This window comes from Cygnus olor, chromosome Z (genome assembly GCF_009769625.2).
Source record: "Cygnus olor isolate bCygOlo1 chromosome Z, bCygOlo1.pri.v2, whole genome shotgun sequence".
NCBI classification, from domain to species: domain Eukaryota; kingdom Metazoa; phylum Chordata; class Aves; order Anseriformes; family Anatidae; genus Cygnus; species Cygnus olor.
Genome location: NC_049198.1, coordinates 36,845,305 through 36,864,524, shown reverse-complemented (window position 1 = coordinate 36,864,524; position 19,220 = coordinate 36,845,305). Strand labels below are relative to the sequence as shown.

The window sequence follows — 19,220 nt, the reverse complement described above, 5'->3', positions numbered from 1 at the left end:
CATTTCCTTCTGCATTCCTCACAGCAGCAACTGTGCCATGGTTCTACACTGCCAAAATACTCTCCTTGTAGAACTCAATGTCTTTTTTTAACTAGAAGATAAGAGCATTGCAATTACAAATGTGCACAAGTAGCTACTTTGATAGCAACTTAAAAATATAAGCCTTTAGGTCCCCCATTTATTCAGAGAAGAGCATGAATATATAAGATCTAAAATGGAAAAAAACAAACCAACTTTTATCCATATGAACACTTACTGCTTGCACTACCTGTCATTAAGTACATTGTCCATAAAGAGTGGGTAGAGAGAACAAGATGGACAGTAAAGAGAGGATGAATATATCTTAGCAAGAACCCTTACAATGCAGTTGTGGCTTTAAACTGATTAAAGGATGGACTATAAGCTGTTTCAAATGCCATTATATTTAAAGCCGTGACTCTTTAGATACGTTCACTTCTCTGGTTTGACCTCTGGTCTTGAGGTTTTGGAGGGCTTTTTGTGTTGATGTTTTTTTGTTTTGTTTTCTTTTAAATAAGCCTTCAATTTTCCAGAACAAACACTTCTTTCCACACAGACCTAAGTTTTTCACCCTGAATATTTTTGAGAACTCATTTAATCTTTCTTTAAAATCAAATTGAAGAATTCTGGGATACAGTTCAAAGTAAAACCACTTCAGTAAAAAGAAGGGGAAAATGGTGACATTGTATTTAATGGAGCTAGAATTTCACTCATTTTTTTCATTAATTCAGTTTGGAGACCACAGTTAACATCTTACAGCACCAGTTTTCAAGAAACTCTGCCATTGTGTCTTTCATGTCCTGTTTACAAGCTCAAATGAGAAAAGAAAACTGTTACAGTTTATCACCAGTACGCAGCTGAGCACAACGGAGCCACTCGCTCACTCATCCACAGCTGGCTGAGAGAGAAAATCAGAAAGGAGAAAACTCATGAGGTGGGATAAGGATGGTTTAATAAGAAAGACAGAAAAAAAAATAGAAAGGGAAAAGGGAAAGGGAAAAGGGAAAGGGAAAGGGAAAGGGAAAGGGAAAGGGAAAGGGAAAGGGAAAGGGAAAGGGAAAGGGAAAGGGAAAGGGAAAGGGAAAGGGAAAGGGAAAGGGAAAGGGAAAGGGAATGGGAAAGGGAAAGAAAACAGACAAGGAAAAATCCTCCAAGTGATGCATAATGCAATGCTCACCACCAAGATAATCCTTGAGTAATGCCAACTCACCCAGATTATATTGCTGAGTACTACGCCATATGGTATGAAATATCCCTTTGGCCAGTTTGGGTCAGCTCTCCTGGCTGTGTCCTCTCCCAGCTCCTGCTGCATCCCCAACCTCCTCACCAACAGAGCAGCGTGAGAAGCAGAAAAGTCCTTGACTTAGTGTAAGCACTGCTCAGTAACAACTGAAATGTTGGTGTGTTGTCAGCACTGTGTTCATCACAAAAAAAAAAAAAAAAAAAAAAAAAAAAAAAAAAAAAACAGCACCATACTAGCCACTGTGAAGAAGATTAGCTCTATCCCAAACAAACCAGGACAAAAACAGAATATATACATATGTATACAGAATATGTATATATACATATATATATATGTATATATCAGTTTTCCCCCCAGTCTTTCAGTTTGATATACCCTTGACTAGACTGAATGGGCAGAGCACTACGGTAGCTGCAGAGCTACAGTAAACCGTAGCTCAAGTAGTGGCACAGCAAGATTCAGTTTCTCAGTTTCCATAAAGGAATAAGGGAGATTGAGCTGGATATATGGCAAAGTTGTTACTCATTCTGACAAAGGAACAGGAATCAGTGTGACATTGAGTCAGATTCTGGCCTGAATAAGACTAAATAGAAGGCATTTTAGTTTGAAAAACCCAAGGAAGACTGTAAACATAAGGATAAAACTAGCTTGGTACATCTGAAAAGGTTATAAATTTTAATAAAAAATAAATTTAAAAAATGCAGAACAGTATAATAACAGAATATGATGTTTTTTCAGAGTCACAGAATCACAGAATCACAGAATTGTCTAGGTTGGAAAAGACCTCCAAGATCACTGAGTCCAACCTCTGACCTAACACTAACAAGTCCTCCACTAAACCATATCACTAAGTTCAACATCTAAACATCTCTTAAAGACCTCCAGGGATGGTGACTCAACCACTTCGCTGGGCAGCCTATTCCAATGCCTAACAATCTCTTCAGTAAAGAAGTTCTTCCTAATATCCAGCCTAAACCTCCTCTGGAGCACTTTAGCCCATTCCCCCTCGTCCTGTCACCAGGCATGTGGGAGAATAGACCAACCCCTACGTCCCATTTTTAGAGTTTGGGTTGTTAGCAATTCTACATCACAGACCGACAACTTCTACATTTAGAAGTTTCATTTGCAACCAACCATAAGAGCTACAGACTGAAAAGAATTTAAAGGAAAGCTTCTAAGATTCCCAAGTACATAATGGTAGGTTTTGGGGGCTGGGGAGGGAAGGTCAAGCAGCTCACAATGAACTGTGAATTTTGTTTGTCCTTCTCTGAGACTTTTATTCGTCCTTATCTTGCTCATGTGTAAGGAACAGTGACAGGTCAGAGCAGATGGCTGAAGTCCCTGAGCTGGCAATTCTTTCTGGTAGCCACCAAACTCTTTCCTTGAAGGGAGGCAATTTTGCCAGTAGTTATTTAATTAGTTTTCCTGCTTCGTTAGGCAATTTCAATTGTCATACCGTGCTGAGTGAATTTTGGCTGGTAAGTGGAAGACTTTTTTAAGCCTAAAAATGTCAGTTGAATCTTTCTTTTATCACCAGTGCAAAGGCTAAGAAAATATATTTTGCATGACCAATTTTCTTGACAGCTTTGCAAGGCTGTTCTTGGTAAAGCTTGTTCTTGGAAGTAGCATACACAGGTTTCTGTAGCAAAATACAAATGTTTTGGAACATTTATTATGCAGGAAAAATTATATTTAATAATTTCTTCTTATTTATTTATTTATTCAATAAATGAAATCCTATTTCCAGCCAGTAAGAGCCAGTAAGAACACTGTCACAGGAAAAACTAATTTTAACTGTCCAGAATAATAAATACATTAATAATAATAATAATAGTAATAATAATAATAATTATTATTATTATTATTGTTATTGTTATTGTTATTGTTATTGTTATTGTTATTGTTATTATTTTATAAAAGGTAGATCGATTAATTTTAAAATTTTAAAATTCTACCAGTCGCCCAGCTGGGTCTTTTAAGGACTTACATTTCGCTGAGAAGCTAAAGCCCGTCTCCCTGGCAAAATGTCAGAAGCACAACTGCTTGTGTACGTTCCCCTCTGGTGGTGACTAGCACATACTGCAGAAAGCAGCAAATGCTGCCAAAGGGAAATATTAAATGGAAGTAAAAGGTACTTCACTGAAAAATTATCTTTATTTTTAATTTTAAGGAGTGAAATGTTTTGAAACAATGAGCTAGCTTAAACATTCTTTAGTGGTAGTTAACAAGTTGTCTGCTTAACTTTATCTTACTGCTATTTATTTTCTATATTACAAAAATCTCTTGCCAGGATCAAGGTCCTTTTTCAATGGTAACACATACTTAAGTGATATTTCTGGCTTGCTTCTTCCTGCACATAACTGGTACTAAATTACAGCACTTAAAACTGTCCAGTAGGGATTTTCAAAGAAATAAAACATAAGCCATAGTAAGGTAGCTGGATTTAAAGCTGTTGAGGAGGAAAATGAAAATTTGTATTTGCTACATATTTAGAAAACGTCATTGACACTTTCAGCAGGAAAATCTTGAAGGTTTATCAAAGTGACTGATAGAGCAGCATATGATATAGAACTGCTCACAGGCATCAGGAACAGAGGGTCAGCCACAGTTTTAGAGGCAAAATGAAAGACATCAACTAAAAACTACAAGCCTGTTCAATATATCATCAATTAAGCAATGTTCTGTTTCAAAGATTGCCAAAAGTCTCTGAAAGTAAAAAACTTAGGACATACAGATCAGTAGGAAACCTCTTTAAAGAGCAGAAAAAGGGCAAAGGTTTGCATTCATAACAATAGGAGAATAGAAAACCTAAGTACTGCTCAATTCAGTAAAATTAAGACCAAACATGTAGCTTTTCCGGAATATTCCTTATATTCTTACAGATGACATCAAGAAGGACACTTGGTAATGATTTTTTCAGTAATTGAGGAAAAAGCTCAAGGAAGCTAGGGAATAGTCTCTTTTATTGAGATAGACATGGCTCAGCTCATTTAGCAGTGCAGTTTTCGATAATAACAATTATCGTTACTATTCTTATTACTGTTTCTCCTTCTGTTCTGTGCCATGTTATTATGCACATACCCACTTTTCTACCAAGTGACTCTCTGCTGAGTAAAATGCTCAGTGTTTCCCCTTGTAGGAAAGGGATCCACATATGACTCCATTTCTCCTCTCTCTTCCTTTTAACCAAAGCATTTGCTTTTATGAATTTCATTCAAAATGTCAGCCTTTAAAATTATTTTGTCATGACAGTCAGAACAAAAAAGTGAGTGATATGTTATACACTTTTAAGGGATACTGTCAACCAGCCCATCAACTTATAGAAATCACATGTATTTAATTGGCAGGATGAGCTGGGTGTGCTGAGGTGCTAAGCTCAATCTGCTCTTTTTATTAATTTTGGTTTCCAGCAAAATTAGAAGGTTACTGTCTTCTGTCCACTGGCCCACTATTAATTTTTCATCAAACATTCATTATCCCATTGTTATGTCTGCTTGGATCAAAGTACAGAATTGCACAGTGAGACCTATCATATTCCACAACAAATTTTATGTGTATTTAGTACAATCCTCAAATCTCCTTGGCATTGAATAAATTATATTCAAAGCATAACCAGGGTCTTAGCTTCCCACAGGCATAAAAATTTAATGTGACACACAGCCAGAGTCTTTCTTTTAGAGGGAAATAGGAGGCAATAGCACTGGGCAGAATGATTTCACCAATCATCTTTCCAGATATTGATATTGCTCCCTTTCCTTCTCAGAGTTTTCTCCCTTAGATACAAAGTGAGGGTGTACAGCAACCAGCTAATAGAAAGTCTCCATGAAAATACCTTGCTACAACAAGTCCCAAAAATTTACATACTTTCCTCCTCTTCCTGCTCTTAGTCTTTTTGGATTACAGATCAGAAACTGATTTTGGAGCACTACTCTGAAACTAATAATGTTAAGCTAAATTGTTGTCCTTGTTTGCTGTGAGTAGTTCAGAACAGTGCTTTAATGAATCTCTGGATAATATTTATGTTTTACTCTATTACAATTCCTATTTTATTGTTTAAGAGTGTGAAACTGAACACAATCATCAATTTGTCCAAGTTACAGAATTCCAAAAACTCAAACATACATTGTAAATTCAGCTTAGGAAAAGTCTTAGGAAACAGCCTTTCCAAGGTGAGGATTCCCTCCCTGTTGAACAACAACAACAGAAACAACAAAAATTGTTGTAAGACTGTCAAAAACAGAACTTTTATTCTTTTCATTCCAGATGAAAATAAACAGTTACAATCTTGTGATCCTTCGTGCAGGACCTGTGACAAATCTGCTAAAGTGTGTACTTCATGTCCAGAAGGTAAGAGACTTCCTCTTCTTTGGGTTTTGCAAGAGGTTGAAGTATTTTATGTCTTACACACTTCAAGGGAATATTTTCATTCATTGTCATTCATTCATTGATTGGCAGCTTAAAGCATAGGTAATCAGATAATCAGCAGCTGAAGTTAAGCATCAGCTAGGAAACAACCACATGCCTTTAGAAATAAGTGGAGGAAAAAAAGTGAAGTGGAAGTTGTACCTATTCTCTTTTTTTGTATTGTAGACATGATGCAGGAATTACTGAAGAGGGATTTATTCAGGAAGATGTACTAGATAATCCTGATGATTCTTCCTAACCTTAAATTTCAGTGAAGGATGAGCAAAATACTTTGGGAGATGGCTTAGAGAATGTTTTATTCATCTTTTTAGGCACCAAAAATCCAAACTTCCAGGAAGATGAAAGTATTTTTTATAGCCATCCAAGACAGGAATCTTCTGGGTATAGTTCTAACTGGTGTTTTTCCCTACCTGGGTTGCTCTTTTGTCAGGAAATTTTCTTATCCATGACACGTGTGTCTCTCAGTGCCCTCAACAAACTTTTGCCAATGTTGAAAGTGGAAAGTGCGAGATGTGCATGGACAGTTGCGAGGTGTGCTCCGACCTCTGGCACTGCCAGAAGTGTCAGGTTGAACAAGACCAGCCCTTCTTTCTCCACAAGGGCAGATGCTTACAGGAATGCCCTGAGTAAGTAGCTCCCGTCACGACTGCTCCTTATTTCCTCACTGTGCTGCTTCTTGTCATAGCTTAGATCCAATATTAAGCTTTCAAGGGAGAGCTTAATGTAACCTTACCTACGAGGGACTACCACAAGGTAAAAGTCATTTTCAGCTTGCCTGAGTAAACAGCATTTTCTATGGTTTAGAGAAGTGAAAACTCAAAAGTAAAACTATATAGGAAATCCTGTGACAGATGGTCCCACTGACTTCAATAAGGCCACAGTGCTTTCAGCTATACTTTGAGGTGACTGGCAGTAAGCCTCTAGTTCTTCTCCTTACCAGTCCTTTTCTCAGAGTATGAGTGTGAACCCACAGGGTGGATGTCTCAGAGTCCTGATATGGAAATATAGTGCCTAGTGAGGGATGTCTCTCCTTGGCTTACATCCCTTGCTTTTTCCTCTAACAAATTAAATTCAAAAAGATTCCCATTTGATTGCAATGGCAATTGATCAGGCACTTGACTATATCAGTTTCTCCTGTTGTCTGTGCTTTCATTGTCAGCATTCGTCACACCTAAATATATACATAAAAACTGTGCTATGCAGTATGAAGATCTTGCTTGGTTAGTCTTTCTCTTAAGAAGAATGTCCAGCTTCTGCTTTTCTTATGACCAAAACAAATTCTTCGGCAGTTCTTTCCTGCTAACTTTACCACATAAGTCAATAAGGGCCACTGGAGCAGATTCTGACCATTGTGCTTCAGGGCAAATGCAAAGTAGCTACACTAAAATATACTCTAGTCCAGAAAAATTATATATATGTAAAACAAAAACTCTGTCAAAAAAATCAAAGTAATATTTTGGTGGCAATATGTTTGTTTTCAGTATTCATTCGCTTCTTTTCCCCCACACAGTTTCAGTATAACAAAATTAAACCTTTTCATATGTCATCACTCTTTTCAGTTGCTATTACCCCCATTTTTTTCCAAATTCCAGGCTATAAATAATGTCTTTCCAGGCATTATTCAGCAAAGTTTACTAGACTTAAACTCTGGTTTCAGCCTCTGACAAAGTTCTTCAGGCTTAACTACTCTCCACTGGGGCAGAGGATTAAGGAAGGATTTTTTTTAGTGTTTGTTTGGAACTTTGAGCATATTGTAGGGGATGGAAAGGGTTGACTTTCTGCACTGATAATTTCTGACAGAGGATGTTGAAAGACTGAGCTAGATGCGTACTTGAGACTGGAACAAGAGAAGAGGCTGAGAAATAATTGCAGAATTATGACAAAGGTCAGGAGTAAAAAAGAGGTAAGGTAAGAATAGATGGCAGGAACAGCTCTTCTATTTTTTCTCTAGCCTTTCTCCTAACACATCTCCCCAGCCGGTCTTTGGAAAAGTCACAAGTCACTTCTGGAAAGGAGAGGACTTTCTTCCCCCTTTCTCCCCCCCAGCCAGGGCTATTAGTGTGAAATACATATTCTACATTCTAAGTCAACTTCTTCTGTATTTTTAATCAATGTCTGTATACATATGGATTAACAATCATCTGAAAGCACAGACTTGCTTCTCCCTCTATCTTCTAACATTTTGGTTTTGAAGGTGTAGGCAGATTGGATTGCATCCAGCCTTTTCTTTTATTCCTCGTCTCCTAAAACTTGGGCCTACTTCCTTGTTAAGTCTTCTTTATGGCTAATAGTCCCAACATGGGTTGTCTACTGCAGCTCTCATACCACCGATGCCATCAAATGTGCTCTCTCTTCCCTGTCTCCAGCTTGCTGCCACCAGATACAGGTGTTTCTTAGACATTATGGTTTTGTTGTGGTTTTGTTTGTTTGTTTTTTCTTGGGGCAAACCAAGAAAACAGTGGGAAAGGAAGTCCAGCATCCCTTAGAGTAGGTACAAAATGAAGGGAAGGCCTCCCTTCATGGTACTAACATGCAGGTTTTCTGCTTGCAGTCATAGGGGATGTAATCGAGTAGAGAACAGGCAACTGGCTTGAGAAACCTGTTTGATCCACTGAAATGAGTGTGCTGGGAATGTCACATAGTCTCACAAATGCTTATGATCATTACAGCCTGGACTGTTTAATAAATGTACACTGACCAACACTTTGTTTTGTGATTATTTTCACTCAATAGGGGATACTTTAATGATTCTGGGACTTGCAAGGAATGCAGTGAATCCTGTAAGACATGCATGGGAAATGCCACCAAATGTCAGTCCTGTAAAAGTCCTTTGCTTCTGGAGCAGTGGGAATGTAAACCTACCTGTTCTGAGAGACATTTTGCCTTTGATGGAATCTGTAAACATTGCCCCGAAACGTGTCAGGAGTGCATTCACAGTGAAACGTGCAAAGGTATTACAAAGAACTGTTTGTGACTTGGCTTAAATCTATCTAGATCTGTCTAGAAGCAGACTGATAGAAACACAGACCTGACAAAGGATCTGTAAGAAGAAAAAAAAAAAGAAAGAAAGAAAGAAAAAAGTAAAGTTGTTTCACAATGCTTTCCCTGCTCCTGTAGTCCATCAGAGATTTATGTTTTTTTGATGCTGATTTAGTGTATCCATGCCTAAATACTTACATACACACACACCACAGTGAAATAAGAACGTTTCTTTTCTAGTTTGGTTGAATGTTAAATCTCTTTGCCATTTTTGCCAGTGACTACTCATGGTGGAGAATGAAACTTCTCTAATGAAACATGTCTAGTAATGCATGATTAGAAAAAGCTTTGATATACTGGTGAATCTTAGTCTACACACAAAAATTTCCAGGATAGTTAATATTGAGCAACCATTCTGGAAAGTTAAACATGGAAGGAAAAGAAAAATATGAACAACATTACTAAATCAAGTACTCATAATAATACTAGCAGCTGAACCCGAGCTTTATGCAAAGCCAAACATCCAGATCAACTATTCCAGCCAGATTCATATTTTAACAAAAAAACAAGCTCAGATATGAACATCCCTGATTTCACAGGAAGCTAATAATACAGATATAGTATTACAGGAGAAGTCCACCTGTACACAGCAGCAGCATGGTTTAGTTAATATGAGCAAAGCCAAACAGCTGACTTGGCTTCTCAGACCCTTAATGTAACACAGAAGATACTTCATGAAGGCTGTGCCATGATGGGCAAGTTGGAGGGGAAGAGTTAGAAGAGAAAGCACTACCTTCCCAAACTGTCCACTTATGTCCTGTTGTGACATGTACTGCATGGTTTGGGGTTTCCTAGGATTTCTCCACTCCCTCACTTACTGAAGTCAGAATTATCCACCCTTTTTCTTACCTGATGTTTGTTGTTCTCTGTAGAATGCATGGATGAGTTCCTCCTGCACAAAGGGAAGTGTGTGCAGGACTGCCCTTCCCATTTCTATGCTGAAGACAAACACTGCTTTCCCTGCCATGAAGACTGCAAGGATTGTGATGGACCAGACTCAGATGACTGTACTGAGTGTGCCACCAGCTACTTTGTCCTCTACGGTGGCAAGTGTTTTGAAGACTGCCCCAAAGGGACTTATTATGAAAAAGAGACAGAAGATTGTCAAGGTTGGCAGCTGTTGTTTTCTCCAGAATGACACTGAGATACAAGTAGACTGGCTAAAGATGATTCCTAAAGGACCTGAGAGTGATGGCTATGGCTGTCAGTGTCCTGGCAATTGAGGGGATAGCAAAGGCAGGAAAAAAAAATATATAGAGAGAGAAAATCCAGAGAGGGAGATATCAAAACTAGGTGTGTTCAATGTTACTAGCAACTAAGCAACTATTCTGGTAAAATGCTGAGTGTAGTTGGAGACAGTATGTTGCAAACCACTGCTCTGCAAAAGCAGTGCCAGAGCAAAAGGAAATCTGAGGAACTGGCTGCATAAGTCTGAAAATGATAAATGGTTTGACTATATAGGAGCAGATGTTTCTCTCTATTTCCCTCAGCCTCTCACCCTCAGATGAAGGCTGCTCCTTGAAGTTGAAATAATAATTTGAAAATGTAACAAGAAATGGTGACTTTCCTACTGTTTGTCCCTTCCAGCTTGCAATAGGACATGCCAGACTTGTTCGTCTTCCACTGCCTGCCTTACTTGCAGAAATGGCCTGATCCTGAGCCACAACAGGCACTGTGTGGCATCTGGATACTGTTCTCATACTGAGTACTATGACCAGAAAACTCAGACCTGCAAGCTTTGTCATAAGAAATGCTTTCGTTGCTCAGGACCAACTGAACACCAGTGTCTTGGCTGTGCAAATAACCGCTACCTTCTCAGTAAGTGTCTTGATCCTCCTTCTAGACTTCATTCTACACCAAGAACATGAAGTATGTTTCCATCACATTCATGAAATATGTAGACATATTTGCTTGAGACAATCTACACATTCCAAAGTTGACTTGACAAGTAGATGACTTGTGCGGTGGCAACTACTTTTCGCAGGGCTACCTGGAAACTCTTCAAGAAACTGGAAAATATTGTCATTCTGGCATCTGCCACTCACTGGGGCCAAAGGATGTCTAAGTAGCAGCAAAGTCCACGGTTAAACAAAACATTTTTTTTTTATTCACTCCATATTTACTGTCACTCTTTCTTTCTAGAAGGGAATTAAAAAGTCCAGAGGGACAAATTTATAACTTTTTTTTTTTTTGTAAGCTCACAATTTTCGTGTTGGCTTGTTGAATCCCTGTAGATACCTGATGAACAAAGAAATAATTAAACAGAACTGTTAAAAATTTGTCCCTGAATCACTAGAACAGTCTCTAGTGGATGGCTGAGATACAAAACTACTTTCCTTTTCTGAGTTTGGGGGAAAAGACTTTATTGTTTCAGGAACAAATTGGTAAAAAGTATAAGATACCAGAACTTAAACTTCACTTATTTGCATATTTTTTTTAAAAAAGCAAAGACAAAATTGTGAGGAAAACTAATTAAAATGAAAAAAAAAGAAAGAAAGAGAGAAAGAGAAGGAAAGAAAGAAAGAGAGAAAGAGAGAAAGAAAGAGAAAGAAAGAGAGAAAGAGAGAAAGAGAGAAAGAGAGAAAGAGAGAAAGGAAGGAAGGAAGGAAGGAAGGAAGGAAGGAAGGAAGGAAGGAAGGAAGGAAGGAAGGAAGGAAGGAAGGAAGGAAGAAAAAGAAAGAGGAAGAGAGAGAAAGAGAGAAAGAGAGAGAGAAGAAAAGAGTATGTTAGGAAGCACATTTCTGTGCCCACTTATAACCTAAGCAGCAAAATTATGAAGAGAAGCTAGACAATTATTTATCACATCTCTCTTAGCATAGTGCACTTGCACTTATTTGAATCAGCCCTAACTTCTCATCCCAGATTTCTGTCCTGCTAATGATGCTCTGGTATCTCAGTGAAACAATGAGACGTGCCTGGTACATTTGGCAGTATTGGAGGCATTTATTCCCATAACACAAAGCAACAGTTACACACAGGTGTAAAGACCAATGAACATATGCCACTTTAGAGTTACCATCAGATTAATCATATACACAGAATTCAATTATGCTGACACTTAAGAGTGAAAAAAATATGGAAAATGGTTATGCCAATAGCAAGTTTCTTCATTATTATTTCTTCTTTTTCATATTCTGAACAAAATCACAGCTGTTCATTATTATGATTATGCATTTATCTTGCCTAAAGATAAGTAATTTCCTGTTCTGAAGATCCTGCTAATTTACACGAAGCACAGAAATGAGGATGAACTGACAAGGCTTAGAAGAACAAAAAATTGTTACAATGTCCCAGCGTCCCCTTTTCTTGCTCTCATACAAGTGCTAACAGCATGTCCTGCTAGAGAATTTGCTCTAGCAGAGCTGTAAGTTAATTCATACCAGCAAATGTTTAATATGACCTGATATTTTGCATTGCTGTCTGTGCAGATACAACCTGTGTTGAAACGTGCCCAGATGGATATTATGCTGACAGCGACGAGGGATGGTGTTCCCCATGCCACAGTGCCTGTGCCACCTGCAGTGGAAAACACAGCTCGCAGTGCCTTTCCTGCAAACCAGGCTGGTACAGACAAGGAAAAGGATGTGTAAACCAATGTCCATCGGGGTAAGGTCCTAGATCTTTAGCTAAGAGCTACATCACAGAGAGTACTTGGAGAAATTAGATCATTCTGCCCTATTCTATTTTAGAGTCACATAGAATTGAATTACATTTCTGGGTGAAAATTTCTTACATTGTACCAGTACAGAGGTGGTAGAAAACCTCCCCTCACAGCTTAAAACTAGAAAGTTTGTTACTAAACTGGGAGCAGTATGATGTGATGTGGGCTCACACGCTGAGGATACTCTTAGGTTGTATAGAACAGTGTGAAGCAGAATAAATATGCTAAATTATCCCCTCAAGTCAGTTTGAGCAGAGGAAGGAGTGCAACTTGCTTCAGGCATGCTTGCAGGCTCCACTTAACCTGGATGAGATTACTTTTGCATTAAGTGAATGCTTAATAGATCATAACAAAAACAATGATTAAAACATCATTTAACTGAGGATTCAAAATCCTAGGTAGTGACTTCATTAATATGAATCCTTTTAATTTAAAAATGTGAATTCTTTGAGCTCTTGTGGATATGTCACGAAAATTCAAACCTGGAATGTGGAAGTATGATTTGTGGCTCAGGTCCATTTCATTCTGCAGTAAGTGCAGTCGTGCTGTCTGTTAAATTCAGTTATCATCCCACTAAACTTGAAGACTGTAATGACCATCTCAACACAGCCACAGTGCAGCTATTGCTCTTTTTCCTTAGACTGCATAGCTTCGGTGAACCAACTGATCCTCTGTTGGTATCGTCTGGCTAAGCCTGTTTGTTGAGTTGATCTGTCCGATCTGTTTCAGCTATTTTGCACAAAACTCCACTGGATCATGTGAGCGATGCCACAAGGGCTGTAAGGAGTGTATGGGGCCTCAACAGACTGACTGCCTTTTCTGTGATACATATTTCTACCTGTTGCGCTCCAAGAACCAATGTGTTAGCTCCTGTCCTGAATATTACTATGAAAACAAGGACGACAACGTCTGTGAAAGATGCCACCCATCCTGTCGAACTTGTCAAGGTAAAAACACACATTCTGCTTTGACAAAAAAGGGATTATTGAAACCACTGTCAAGGATTATCAAGGCACCTGCCATCTCTTTTCTTTTTCTCCCTTGGCTCCAAGATTTGGAAACACGTCACGCAGAGGCGTGCCATGCATATACCTACCAACATGTCAATGATCTCAGTAGCTGCAGCGGGCGGCAAAGCCCTCTGCAGGGGCCACCAGCTTCCCCCCAGACCCCAGGGTCACTCACTTTGTTGGAGGCTCCATGCTGCCACCTTACCTTTAACGTATTGATAGACCAAGATCAAAGCAAGGATATGAATTCCCACCAAGCTCCCTACAGGCTGCCTGCAGGCACAGAGCGCAAGCGTGAAAGCAAACGCACGACAGGAGGGCTGGGATTGAGTCCCCAGCAAAGGGAAACAGACCAACAACAGTAATTAAGTCAGCCAGGCCTCTCTCAGAGATGCTCATCCACTTCAAAATAAAAGGGCTCTGTTGCATACAGAGGTAGGCCCTCCCTGTTTCTTGCACAAACACTGAATATCTTACTCTTTGAGCTAACCTACTATGTGTTACTCTGTGAAAGCCAAGTAATTTAAATCTAACCACAGACCTTTACAGACTGTAAAGGAAAGAGAAGAAAATCAAAAGCTAGCAACACTTAAAATAAGAATAAGGCCATAAAGCATATCTTTAGGGTGAAAAAAAGCAGTGTGATGTCTGCTGTTTTCAATAAGGTTAAGTATTTTTCAAACTTTACTTTGGAAGACCATCTGTTTTGCTCTGTGACACACTTACACATTCAGTCTCTTCTTTTCCCTAAATTATACTGCATCAGCTTCAGAACAGGGCAGCATTAATCCCGTTGGACCCATTTGTTGGACTACTGTACATGAGTGTCATCAGATGACAGCTAGCATGTGCCACTCTGCAGCTCAGACTACACCATACTGCAACATATCAAAATTGCTTTGGATAGTGGATCAATTGGTTAGCATAGACGGCTACATAACAATATTTAAGATTGTGGAAATAACTCCAAGAGTGAAGCCACCTTCAAGAACTATCAAAGCGTAACTGCATAACAACACTATAACAAATAACAGAAATATTTTGGCTTAGACTTGGGTAAAAATATTGTCATTCTAATTTCCAGACTAATTCCAGTCATTGACTTTTACTTTATTCTTTATACTTATTTATACTTATTATTTTATAATAATAATTAATAATTACAATATCATTAATAATAATTAATAATAATAAAATAATTATTATATTATTAATAATAAATAATTATAATATAATAATTAATAATAATAAATAATAGTAATAATAACTATAATAATAGTAATTTTATACTTTGTACTTATTTATACTTTTTTATTTATACTTATTTATACTTATTATTTATTTATTTTACTTTATATATATAAATGTTACAGAAGAGATTTTCTATTGTAATTAAGGAGACATTAAGATAAAAAACAAGGCTATCCTTCTAAACAACAAATATTAGATGTTCTGAAATGCATCTGCATTGCTGAGATACAGGCAAAAAAGTGATGTGGTGTCTCAAGTTTCTCAAGACCAGGTAGGCAAACCCTATATTGCTCAGGAAAAAAACACATAGTAAATTTGCTGGGTCATGGAAGGTTGCTACCTTCACCTGTTTAGCTTCTGCTGACAAGAACTACTAGCATTTACATTTTCTTCCTTTCAGACAGTGGTAGAAAACATTTAGTTGCAGGGAACTGGACTCATGCATTTTAATACGTGAATCTTAACATATGAAAAAACATTCACTTCAATGTTTCACGGAAACACTACAGGCAGCATCTGCTTTCAAAAAGACTCACAAAAGACACACAAAGTGCATGTGATGATCTCTTTGCACCTAGTGAAGAACCTTTTCCTATACAACTAAAAAATTTATTTTGCTATTTAAACATAAATGGACTTTGATTCATTGTGGATTGAAAAGGGCTACTGGTTTTGCAAAGAGCATTTGGCTAAGGTTTCCCACAACTTTACTTTAGAATACTGATCTAATTGATCCTACTGAGCACCTGAGCTTCCCTGTACAACTGATTCCCTAGTCACCTTTTCATGAATATCAAAACACGTAAGAAAAATACACTTCAAGCACTAGGTCTAAGCTCTTTAATAGCATTTTAATACCATCTTCTACAAACAGTACTCCCTACTGCTGATTCTTGAAGATGACAAGTATCCCTTTTCTTTGGTGGTGGTGGTGGTGAGAATATTTTTAAAAGGAAGTTAAATGACAATATTTCCTGGTCTAATACCGTTGGTTTATTTTCCTTTCTAGGGAAAGAAGCATTCAGCTGCACATCTTGCGTATGGAGCTACAGTTTGTTAGGTGGAATGTGCGACTCAGACTGTTTTGTAGGTAGCTACAAAGTCGAAGATGCATCAGAACAAGAGGTAATATTTGTAGGCATTTTTTCCTGTGATTAGCATGCTGAACTTAAACTTCTGAACACAATACAAACACAGAATGTTCTTCCCTGAGTTTTCAAGACTTCTTGTCTTTAAATATGCTTACTTTTTTCTTCCGTTGATAGGGAAGCATTGTTTCTCTTTCGGTCTCTTTCTACGACAGAGTAATTCTCTACCAGTAAATACAAAGATACTACTTTGCCAAAGATGATACCAAAGCTACGTGAACAAAATCAGCTGCATTTGTAATAGAGCATTTCTTTTCTTCAAGTATAATTGAGACTTACCCAGGGATTTCTGCTGCTCTGTTTGTAAGAAATCACATCACATTCCTGATTGACAGCAATGCTAGTAGAAATCTCTAGTGAAAAGACAGGCTGAAGTTGACAGACATATATGTTTAGCAGAATAGGGCCACGGCTAGGTTTGAGTCTGTGCCACAAGTCTGGGCATTCCTGCTTCGGACTTCTACACCAACTACCTTCCAGAGTTGTTTATTCATGAATATAGCAGCACGGTAAGCCAGCTGGCCTGAGATGCTGCATACTCTGAAGTCTCTGGCCTGAAATTTCCTGTAGCAGAACTGCTGCATAACTGCCAACCTGAAAAAACAGCCTAAGAGCTGAAGACCACAGAGGTCCACAGTTTTTGAAAGGGCTTTGACTCTCCAGACCTACTGCTATGACCCCACAACTTGTCCAAGCTCTTAGATTCAGGACAAGCAGCCCTCTGTAGCAAGCAGAGATCAAGACTGATGAAAGGTTATTGGTGTTTCCAGATCCTCATACTGAGTATGTGATCCTGGCCCCAAGACAGAAAACCAGCTAATTTTTCCCAGTAGGCCAGGAAATGCAAACACTGGAAGCCCTGAATTACCTGACATCAGAGCTTACTAAGAAGTAGATATGACAGTGATGAGCTCCAGTTGTCTTTGTATACAGAGGCTCCCAGAAGCCTCTCTGGAATTTGAGAAGAGTTTTTGAATCTAAGATGTTTCTGTGAAACAGAACCAATGCAATCTAATAAAAATTTGCTTTGCTAGAAATTTTCCACCCAGCTTTATTTCTTATTTCTGCTCCTTCCCACGCCGCAAAGGGAATTTATTTTCTCATCATTCCCCACCCCTCATCCCCTCGAATATTTTGTCTGGTTTCTTGCATCTCAGTTGCTTTTAATTATATTCTTAAGTACTGTTCTTAAAGGCTACTTTAAAATCATTAGAGCCAAAGAACCACAAATCTGCCAGTATGGGTCTAGCAAAACAAAAATACATTCTGACCAGAAAGCTTATAGTCCATATGAATTTTAGCTAGCTGCCTAGCTAGGTCAGATCCCTAACTAAGCTCCTACAACACTTTATCCCCCCTCTACAAGCAGATCACTGAGCACCTAGGAGGTATGAACCAAATTTCAATTTTCCTACTCCCTACTCAATTTTACAATTGACACCCCTGGTGTCCAGACGTGACCACCCAGACAGTGAATGATAGCACAGACCTGTCAGGTGAGGTCCAAGGGAGCCGAAAAGAAAGGCGTGTTGCTTGTGTTCTGTGTCTGAAGGAGGATGAGCCAAAGTGTGAGAGCTGTGACAGCACGTGCACAGAGTGCAAGGGACCTGGGCCTCTCAACTGCACCATCTGCCCAGCCGGCGCGCAGCTCTACCTCGAGGAAGGCCGCTGCCTGCCCTGCTGCAGGGACCCCGACCCAGACGCCATCCCGGAGTGCTGCGACTGCAGCAAAACGCAAGGTAGGACCATCCTGAAGGGCAGCCGTGCTGCTCGTGTGCTTAATTTGGACATTTAGAAATGGAAAAAATTTAGACTGACACTTAGAATGAAAAGTGGAAAACAGCAAAAATGCACTGCAATTACCTCGTGTATTTCTACTGCTCCGTCATTAGAATAGAAATGCTTTACCCAAACAACAGCAATTGCAACTGACATAGGAGTTACTCTCACCTATTGTGCCAAATGGCCAAGCATTTCATAAAACAGTTGACTGGGACATGCTTCCTTCAGTGGATAGCAAACTGCATGGACCAATTCTAAGCTCGTCATATCAAAATCACAACGTTGACTTCTAAATAGCTACAGCATTTCATACAAGGGACAACCTGTAGGTTGGAAAAATGTTTTTATTAGACCAAACTTATACAATTCTGAAAAACACTCAGGGCACACAACTTGTCATTAAGTCATCCTAGCTGCCAGAAAGTTAAAAAGCATAAATATAACAGGGGGGTGCTATGTTTCTTGCCTAGGCTTAGGGAGTAGGTTTGTGTTTGTGTGCCTATTAGCATTTCTGCTTCTTTCTGGTTACTCTTAATCTAATAAAGAAATATAGCTGTCCCAATAGCCTTGCTTACCTCCTCATACTATCACAGCTACAAGAACATAATTGTGGTACTGAAAAGGTAAGGTATTTAGCCAAACACATTTTAAAATGTAAGCAGGCCTAAATGTTGTACTGGGTCTTTTAAAAGAGATACCCAATCCCACCCCCTGTTACACACGTACACACACAACATCATTTACTCCTTTTTATTTTATTGCTGTTGTCAGATGATTGTGTATTGCGGACCACTCGACCACCTGCAAGCAAAAGCAAAACCTCTTTCTTTGTCATTACCTCAATTTTGCTTCTCCTTGTCATTGGAGCCATTGTAGTCATCTGGAGAAAATCAAAATCCAAAAGACATGCTGCCAAGAAAGGTGGGTATGAGAAGCTAACAAATCACTCCAAAGTCCTTCCTTCTTACATGAGCAACTACCATGAGACCACGAGCTATCAGGAAGATCAAGTGATTGAGTACAGAGATCGAGACGTTGAAGATGATGATGGAGAAGATGATATTGTATATATGGGCCAGGATGGCACAGTGTATCGTAAATTTAAATATGGACTTTTGGAGGACGATGAGGAAGATGAGCTTGAATATGATGATGAAAGTTATTCATTTAGATAACTTTCTACTAACTTACAGATTTTCTGCTCTGCTCTGCTGCCTTTCCTACTAAATTACAGCATTTTAGTTAAGTATGTTTAGCTACTTCTTTTCATGCTGATCTTAAGACTTTAGCTTACAATTATTGTGAGAGCAGAATGATTTCTAAAAACGTTTTTTCCTGAAGCTTTACAGAAATCCTTGTTAGGCTTTTAAGTAACACTCCAGATGTAGGCTTGTGAGGAGATTACATTTATGTACATTTGCATGGACAGCAAATCCTTTCCCAATGTGTATGTGTGCGCATCACAACAAACACAAACACCCATCCAAACTGTGCATACACACTTTCTGCAAACTTTGCCACTCTCTACTAAAAATGTGCAGATATGAACAAGATAGTTTTATTTATCTACTTGACAAATGTCACTGTGGTAGGGTGCCAGTAGTTTACTACATTGTGATTGTAGTTGTGTAGCAATTTGTAAT

At 38.6% G+C, this 19,220-nt stretch overlaps 1 protein-coding gene across 1 annotated transcript in view; it reads left to right on the top strand.

Moving 5' to 3' along the window:
* PCSK5 (proprotein convertase subtilisin/kexin type 5) overlaps nt 1-18,767 on the top strand; it is a 251,454-nt gene extending 232,687 nt beyond the window's left edge. The window contains exons 28-37 of the mRNA XM_040539991.1: nt 5,525-5,608; nt 6,117-6,312; nt 8,420-8,637; nt 9,598-9,834; nt 10,313-10,543; nt 12,154-12,331; nt 13,116-13,333; nt 15,657-15,772; nt 17,348-17,534; nt 18,349-18,767. Coding sequence (XP_040395925.1) covers nt 5,525-5,608; nt 6,117-6,312; nt 8,420-8,637; nt 9,598-9,834; nt 10,313-10,543; nt 12,154-12,331; nt 13,116-13,333; nt 15,657-15,772; nt 17,348-17,534; nt 18,349-18,752 — 2,069 coding nt within the window. The 3' untranslated portion in view covers nt 18,753-18,767. The remainder of the gene's footprint in view (nt 1-5,524; nt 5,609-6,116; nt 6,313-8,419; nt 8,638-9,597; nt 9,835-10,312; nt 10,544-12,153; nt 12,332-13,115; nt 13,334-15,656; nt 15,773-17,347; nt 17,535-18,348) is intronic.
* The last annotated feature ends 453 nt before the right edge of the window (nt 18,768-19,220 follow it).